The sequence below is a fragment of the Vigna unguiculata genome, chromosome 7 (genome assembly GCF_037176805.1).
Source record: "Vigna unguiculata cultivar grain cowpea cultivar isolate G323 ecotype 2 chromosome 7, ASM3717680v1, whole genome shotgun sequence".
NCBI lineage: Eukaryota > Viridiplantae > Streptophyta > Magnoliopsida > Fabales > Fabaceae > Vigna > Vigna unguiculata.
In genome coordinates this window covers 11336604-11344993 of record NC_140798.1, presented here as the reverse complement: position 1 = coordinate 11344993, position 8390 = coordinate 11336604, and the positions used below count along the sequence as shown (strand labels likewise).

At 31.8% G+C, this 8390-nt stretch overlaps 1 protein-coding gene across 10 annotated transcripts; it reads left to right on the top strand.

The window, feature by feature from the left end:
• Positions 1-2049: 2049 nt before the first annotated feature.
• RIP2 (ROP interactive partner 3) lies at positions 2050-6945 on the top strand. Of its 10 annotated transcripts, none has more exons than XM_028081878.2 (5): positions 2050-2329; positions 3623-3713; positions 4235-4418; positions 4816-6491; positions 6612-6945. In XM_028081878.2, exons 2-4 carry the CDS (start codon positions 3694-3696, stop codon positions 6478-6480), a joined length of 1869 nt encoding a protein of 622 aa, XP_027937679.1. In that variant the 5' UTR covers positions 2050-2329; positions 3623-3693; the 3' UTR covers positions 6481-6491; positions 6612-6945. The 10 variants fall into 10 exon arrangements, with proteins under 10 accessions (XP_027937679.1, XP_027937683.1, XP_027937681.1 ...); XM_028081882.2 differs by having other exon boundaries at positions 2051-2329; positions 4238-4418; XM_028081880.2 differs by lacking the exon at positions 2050-2329 and adding an exon at positions 2392-2767.
• Positions 6946-8390: the final 1445 nt, after the last annotated feature.

Here is an 8390-nt window from a genome sequence, read left to right as displayed (position 1 = left end):
CATTAAAATTGTTATTAATATTTAATAATAGTCAAACAAATATTTTAATTAATTTTTTACTAACATACATTTAAATCATTAATATCAATTATTAATCTTAGAAATCTTTTGAAACAACATTTTCAACTTTGTAATTCAAAAAGTATGATTTAAATTAAAAATAATCTATACTTTATATGTCACTATGTTATAGTTTAAATAAAAAATTTGACACTTTTATTAACCTTTTATCTTTTAAAAATTCATCATGCTACAATAATTATTAATTATCATTATTATTAATAAATATAATTTATAAAAATTTTAATAATACTAAAATTTTTAAATTAAATATTAATAATTATTAATTATAACATTAATACTTTATATGTTTTTATGAATTTTGTGTAAACATAATTTTAAAATAATTAATTATTATTGTTTTACATAATTACAATTAATATATTTTTTATAGTACTCATAAATTCAAATTTAATATTAACAATCATTTATCAAAGCCACTTCATTCTTATTAAAAGTAATTTTTAATATTTTTAAAAGTTTATATATGATTTTTTAAATTATGAAAACAAATTAAATATCATTTTTAATAAAATAAAAATTTATTATTTCAAATTTATTAAATATAAAACAGGGAAACGAAAAAAAATATGACATTGGTCATAAATCAACTCTCTAAAGTCTGGTTTATGTGAATGACCACTAATTAATTATAGTTGAGTAGAAAATAAAATTGGAGATGATTTATTTATTTGTGCATTTTTACTTTTTTGTTTACTAAAATAAAATTTTCAATATGATTTCCTTTATTATTTTTTTAATGAAAAATGGATGAATGTTTTTTATATTTCTATTGTGAAATATTTCCTTTCACGTCTTTTCTTTTTCACTTTCTCAATAAGTTTTCTCTTTCTTTTATCTTTAATTTTCTTTCTACACACCTCATTTTTTAGTATTAATCACACATCCTCGTAAATGAGGATCCAAAAATTTATTGTAACTGATCGAATTTTCAATCAAGTTATTATATACTTTAAAGATATTTTTTTCTTCTTTAGATTGTATAATCAATTTTGATGTAGTTAGCTGAGAAAAAAAAATTAATTCAACTTAATTAAGTTCATATTAAATTTTAACTCAGATACTTAATTCTTTCCACAAATTTTGAATAAATTCAGCAGCAACTTTCTTTGGAAAAAGGGAATACAAGTAAGGAAAATAATTTGGGTTTCCTTTATAGAACTTTAGGATAGATGAAAGTGAATTGATAACAAGATTTTGATTGTGAGGATGATGTTTTGTTTGAATGTTTAAAATTAGATCTTATTTGAGTTTTAGTTAATATATTATTGATCGTAGAATACGAATAAATTTATGTTTTTAATAATTTTTCATATATTAATTTATAAGTTTAATGTGTAAATACATATATTAGATATAAATGACTAAGGTTGAATCCAAATAAGTTAATGATAATATTTGACTAAGGTCAAATTGTTTGAAATTTTTTTATTACAAAGTGACTCTGAATAAAACATTTGAAAACAAATTTATTATGTTGTAATTAATTGATTTAGTGATATTATTTTTTCAAATAAAGAATTTTTGTTTTTTAGTCGACCACATTTTTCACTCACTCTAAAAAATTATTTCTTTTTCTCTTGTTGTCTCTTTAATGTAATGTATGTAAATGTTTATTACTAACAAACTCCTTAGAACACGTGATTAGTTAAGTAGCATACCCAATTTTAGATCTCCCTATATATATGATTAGTTAAGCCACAAAGTAGATACTATACTCTTATATCACAAAAATATTTTTTATTAAACGATAATGATAAGAAAATGAAACTATATATATTAATTAGAAAACCTAGTTAAAGAATTTTAGCAGTGAAGTGTGAGAGTGACCTTTTTACCCCTGACTCCGATGGCAAGGTGAAGAAGAAAGAAGAAGTGAAGGGAAGAGAATGATGTTATTTAATAGTAGTATTTATGGTGATGCGTAACAAGACAATCATAGATTCGAGATGGAAACTTTGGAATTTCCTATCTCCACACACTAACACCTTCCGACACTTCCCAACTCGCCACTCCCATCACAATGCACTTCCCACCCATGTGGGACCCATCCAACACACGAGCGTGAGCCTCGCGTGTACACTTCGGAGCGTCTCACATAACCTCATTGGCGCCTCGGTTTCAAACGTAGTTTTCTGTTCCCTGCTACTCCCTCCACTTCTTAACACCAAAAAAGAGGATAACAAAACAAAGAAGAAGGAGAATCAGTTGAAAGAACCGAGTTTTTTCTAGTTACACGCACCATTTGGTAACGCCACTTTCATTACTATCTTTCTCTCTCTGCGCTCTGTGGAGTGTGTTCTTCTTCAACCCTTCTCTCCCATCACAAATTTGTATTTTTTTTTTCTGGGGGTGTTGTTTGTGATGGTAGTAACAGTGTTGTGACTCTAGTTTCTGTGTGGGGGAGGGTTTTAGTACATTTTGGCTATCTGAGTTTTGGATTCTTTAGCTTTTGTTTTCTTTCTCATCTCGTAATGTTTCTTCCCATTTTTCTCAAAAAGGACGAGCTATCGTTTTCTGCCTAGTGTTAGTGTGTGTTTTGAAGAAGGAAAATGGGTACTGGTGCACATGCTTCTCTTGGAAAACCATGATACTGCTCTCTGCTTTTCCTGTATTTGTTCAAACCAAGAGTTTTGTGTTTTTCTATATTGTCTTCTGGTGATTTGTTCTCTGTTCAACAACGTCGGTAAGCTGTTAGCTGTTAGAGATTTCTCTCTGCAATAACACATTTTGATTTTAAAACGATTTGTGTTTCTGTTTTATTTCACGTGGGATAATTTGTTTTTCTGTTCTTTCGGATCAGCGATTCGGTCTCAAGCTTCATGTAGATCTGGGTCTTACCCCTCTTTTCTGCAGGGAGTGCCGAAAGTTTGTATCTTTCCTCCATTTTTCATTCTGGGATTTATCTTGCTAAACAGTTTGAAAAATGGGGGAATAAAATCTGCTTCTATTTTCATGAGACCTGTGTTTAATTTTCGAAGTCAAGCCCAGTTTTACAAAACAAAAAATATTTTTTACCATGACACATGAAAGAGGTTCGAGGTTATAGTTGTCTGCTAGCCCACCCAATCATTGCTAGCTATTATTGTTCTGTTTTCGACATGATGGGTTTGGAAAAATCGGTTGCATTTTAGTTTTAGTGCGGCATTTTAAAGGATGCTTAAAGGGGTTAACATGGTAGTTTGTTGGCGGTCAATGGTGGCTCAAGTGTAACGTGGCACTGTGGAGTAAAAGGGAGGAAAGGTCTAAAACAAATTTGAAAAAGTTGGGAGATGGGCTTCTTAGTTATATTTTTCTAATTGTTTTGGTGTAATGTTCTATTTGTTTCAGATTTGTTTTGTTTTGAACTTGGTAGGTGGTAGTGGAGTTAGTTTACTTGGAGTTTCTTTGAAGGGATTATGTGCGGTTTGTTTGTTGGGTTTTTTGTTGAATGCTGATCCCAGGTGGTCATCTAATGTAAAGTGCAAAGTGCAAACCATAAACCATTGTCTCTTCTCTCTGTTATAAATCAAATTCCTTATTGTCTTTGTTTCTTTATCAGATTCCTATTGCAGGAAGTGTGGGTCAGGGCTTTCAAGGAGAGGTTCTTTAACTCACACCTGATCTTAGAGTATGCAGACACCAAAAGCAAGGTAAGATTCTCCTATTCTGACCCTTTTGCAGGATTTCATCTTTTTTTATCTCTGTTTCCGACTTCTGGGTCTTAGTGAGGGGGTGAAGTTTTGCTTTTATTTTGTTCATTAGGGTTGGATATATGATTTAAGTCTCCTTTTTTTAAACGGGTATCTGAAGATCTAATTGTAACCATTTATTCAAACAAATTACAGGCATAGAGGGATCTAAATGAGAGAAAAATACCACCTGTTAATTTTCAAATCTGAATATACTCTTTAGAGCTTGTTGCTTTCCAAAGAACAGTGATAGCTAGTAAGTAATAGGAATTTTTGCATTATTTTGTGTCCTCTACAAATTATGGAAACAATATGCCCTATGTAAACATAACACACTTCATGTTTAGATTCCATTGTATTCCAAAAGTTTGAAAGGGCACTGTTGGAAATGAATTTCTTGATCAACTTTCACTGTGTTTTGTCAAGATGCTTTTTCATCTGCATTCTGCATGCATGCTTATTGGCCTGTGACTGTTTGTCAGCAGAGCTGGTTCTTCAGAAGTGCCAAGAAAATGTCCAGCATCTCCTCAGACTGCAAGAAAAATGAAGACGCCAGGCTCTGACACTGACTCAGTCTCATCATCTCCAAAACCAGCTAGTAAGACACCTAAAAACAAAAGTCCAAAGGTCACAGAGCGCAAGTCACCACGAAGTCCAGTATCCGAGGTATTATAAATTAGTTCATGGCTACAAGCCTAGAAAACTGAAAAACAAAAGCTCATCCTCCCCTATAGTTACCATTCTAGGTATTTTTCAAAGGACAAAATTTTGATAAAGTTCCACATGTACTTTTGATACCAATCTGCAATCAGAATTGAAGTTTTTCCTTAATGATTTATATTTGTTTTTAATGCAATCCTTTATTACTGAGATTATCAAAAGTGAAATTCTAGTTTTGATTGGAAAATGGTGTAAAAACAAATGCTCAAGGACTTTACAAAAGTCCTTCCATAATCTCTTATTCATATATCTATCTGTGTAAAATCCAAAAGACTGAGATTATTGGTAATGTTTTAAATTTTATTATTTGTTGACCACCTTGTCATTTATCATCTGGCTTTAGAAGAAGAAACCAAGTAGGGTTCAAGAATTGGAGTCTCAGCTTGCTCAACTTGAAGAAGATCTGAAGAGAACCAAGGACCAACTTAACTCCTCTGAGTCATGGAAGAAGAGAGCTCAGCAGGAGGCTGAAGAAGCAAAGAAGCAGCTTCTGGTCATGTCAAAAGAGCTTGAAGAATCCCAGCAACAGCTTCTGGAACTATCTGCTTCTGAAGAGGAACGGCTTCAAGAACTCCGCAAGATTTCTCAAGATCGAGATCGGGAATGGCAATCTGAGCTGGAGGCTGTCCAGAAGCAGCACTCAATGGATTCAACTGCGCTGGTGTCTGCCATGAGTGAAATCCAGAAACTGAAAATTCAACTTGAAAGAGTGCGTGAATCTGAAGCTGTTCATATTAGCAATGCTGAGTCAGATAATGCTGAGATTGAGGATTTGAAGATGGAGCTTGATGAAGCCCTCACTCTAGTGGAAAAGCTGAAAAGTGAGTTGAGTGATTGCAAGGAATCTGAATCCCGGGCTTTGGAAGTAGTTGGAAAAACTCAAATGCAATTAGAATCAGCAAACAAAACCGTGGAAACAGTCCAGTTAGAAGGTGTTAAAACATTAGAAGCTTATAAAGCCTTAGCTTTAGAGTTGGAACAATCAAGAGAGCAAGTGAAATCATTGGAGGAACTTGTCAGCAAACTTCAGACTGATTTGGTTGCTCCTGCAAACAAAAATACGTCTGATCCAGTCAATGAAGTAGAACACGAACTAGCACAAAAAAATGCAGAAAGTGAGGATATAAGCCAGCTCAAAGCTGAGCTTGTTTCTGCCAAATCTGAAGCAGCACAGTTAAAGTCTGCACTTGATGTTTCTGAGATACGGTACCAAGAAGAGTATATTCGAAGCACGTTGCAGATTAGAAGTGCTTTTGAACAACTGGAGCATGTAAAATCAGAATCTTCTCAGAGACAGATTGTGCTAAATGAGGAATTGAAGAAGGCTAAAGCTGATATTGAAGAGTTAAGGGAAAGGCTGATGGACAAGGAATCTCAGTTGCAGGGTTTATCTGTGGATAATGAGATGCTCCTGTCAAGGATTAAGCAAAGCCAGCCTAGTGAAACGGAATCTGAAGCTGTGGTGGAGCTCAAAAAATTGGATGCTGATGTAATTGAGTTGAAGGAAAGATTATTGGAGAGAGAGACAGAACTACAAAATGTAACTGAGGAAAACAATGCATTGAAGATGGAAATAAAGAGGGTGGAATTAGAGAAGAGTAAAATCCCTGGAGAGGCTGTTGCTTCTGCTGAAGCAGCAAGGGCTGAGGCATTGATGAAACTTGACCACATAACCGAAGAAGCTGATAAGAGTAACAAAAGAGTAACACAGGTAACTGAGCAGTTAGATGCAGCACAGGCTGCAAATTCTGAGTTAGAGGCTGAACTGAGAAGGTTGAAAGTGCAGTCAGATCAGTGGAGAAAAGCTGCTGAAGCAGCTGCTGCTATGATTTCTGCTGGGAACAATGGAAAGTTTGTGGAGAGAACTGGCTCACTTGACAGTAGCTACAATACTATTAGTGCTAAGATGAGTTCTCCTTATTCAGAAGACACAGATGATGATTCACCCAAGAAGAAAAATACCAACATGCTGAAGAAGATTGGAGTATTGTGGAAGAAGAATCATTAATGTATATGCTGGTATGTTGCAATTTCTTTTTTTTTATCTTGAAGTCATTCCATTCCAAACTTGTTAGATTGTTGATGAAATGGTTTAACTTTTGTTGTTTGTTGTGTTTGTTTACTTTTGGTTATTGTCAGGTATTCTGTGGTATGTTCACCATTAAGCAATCCTTGGGGGACATTTTCCGTAAGAAGATATCGTAACACTATTTTGAGGTTAAGGATTTGGAGTAATATTTTGAAGTTGCTGAGATTTAGAAGTTCCAATTACTTGCTGCTTGCTATGGCTTTGTAATTGTGCAGTGAGTGTTCATAATATAGACCAGTCTTACGTGTACTTGTTCTTTCTACAAATTTTCATGTTATCACATTCCTAGACCTAGTAAGTATTAGTGTAACAAACCCAACTCTAGGGTGAAAGTTGTTTCAATCTTGTTACCTGAGACTTGTTATTTCAATATTGTTGGTGGCATCTAGCAACAACGTATTCATTCATCATATATATATATATATATATATATATATATATATGTTTTGTTATGGGGAGAATCATTTCAATCAATTATCTTGTAGAAATGTAAGTTTTATAGGTAAAAAATAATACTTAAACAGGAATAAATAAGAAAAAGAAAAAGACTTTAAACATAAAATTTGTTATTTTGTGGTTTCAATTCAAACATAAACATTGGTACGTACAACTCACAATATCTCACTTTATCATATCGTTTCAGCAACAAACTGGAAGTGTGACCAAAAGTTGGTATCCGCATCATAACTGCAATATTAAATATTGAATATTTTAAGCGGTATACATTTTATAGAAAAAAAAATAGTATAAGTAGATTGCACAGCATTGATCTATTTGAAAATGAATATAGTATTAAAATTAAATGATAAAGAAAGAGAATTTATTTTACAGAAGTTATAGTCCAAATTCACACGTTTTTTAAAGAATTACAAAATATTTATATCAAATTTATATAATAGGAAACGAAAAGATTATAGAAGAAAAATCCAAATCAAAACTTTGTTATTTTGCATAAATAAAATATATTTAAATTAAATGAAATAATCTGACAAGAAAGAAAATACTTAAAAAAAAAAAACACCAACAGAAAACATAATCTCAAAGGGGAATTTATAGAATAAGAATATCTTAATCACTACAAATAAATATTTAATATTAATTTTGAAATTATAAATTCAATATTATTGCACAATTAACGGAAGATGTAAAAAATAGTTAGGAGTAACCATGAATTTATTCTTGATTATTTCATTATTAAATTGTAAATATAAATTTTTATTAATCGAGTTTTATTTTATAAGAATTATTAGTTTTTTTAGAATTTTTTCTAAATTTTTTCTGTCTTTTCTTTAGATTTCTAACTCCACCATGTGCCGTTTAAGGGTTCAAGATAAATTTTTGTTTGGTTAGGATTGTTAGAGTATGTCATGATCGTTCATCAAAATTTTTTATGTTCAGGTAGAACAACCTATATGAGATAGAAATTTTGGACCATGCGAGAATTGAGCCTGTGTAGAGCATGTTTTTGGAGTTTAGGAGTGCCTATATAGGTAAGGGAAGCTATGTAATTATAATAAAATCAACTGAGTCTAACTAATTATGATGAAACATGATGAGATGATTGTAAATTGATGATTGAACTATTATATTGAGATGGTTTAAAACTATTAATAAAGATTGATTATTTTAAAGTTGTTCTATGTTGCTTGTTCTGGTTTAAAATATGTGATTATTGTTTGGATGAGAATAGAATAATTGCACTGTTTGACTTAGGAGGTTCACCTTTTTGAATTGTTGGATTAAAGTGTTTGATTTTAAACTGATGTGTTGATGAATTCGCATATTTAACTCAAACATCAAACTTTTACACACAAGACTTGTTCCAATCA

Excerpts from the sequence above, each read along its gene's own strand:
- RIP2 (XM_028081878.2), top strand. The coding sequence starts at position 3,694 with ATGCAGACACCAAAAGCAAG. Across the intron at positions 3,714-4,234 it reads ATGCAGACACCAAAAGCAAG|CAGAGCTGGTTCTTCAGAAG; the intron begins GTAAGATTCTCC and ends ACTGTTTGTCAG. Across the intron at positions 4,419-4,815 it reads CACGAAGTCCAGTATCCGAG|AAGAAGAAACCAAGTAGGGT; the intron begins GTATTATAAATT and ends ATCTGGCTTTAG.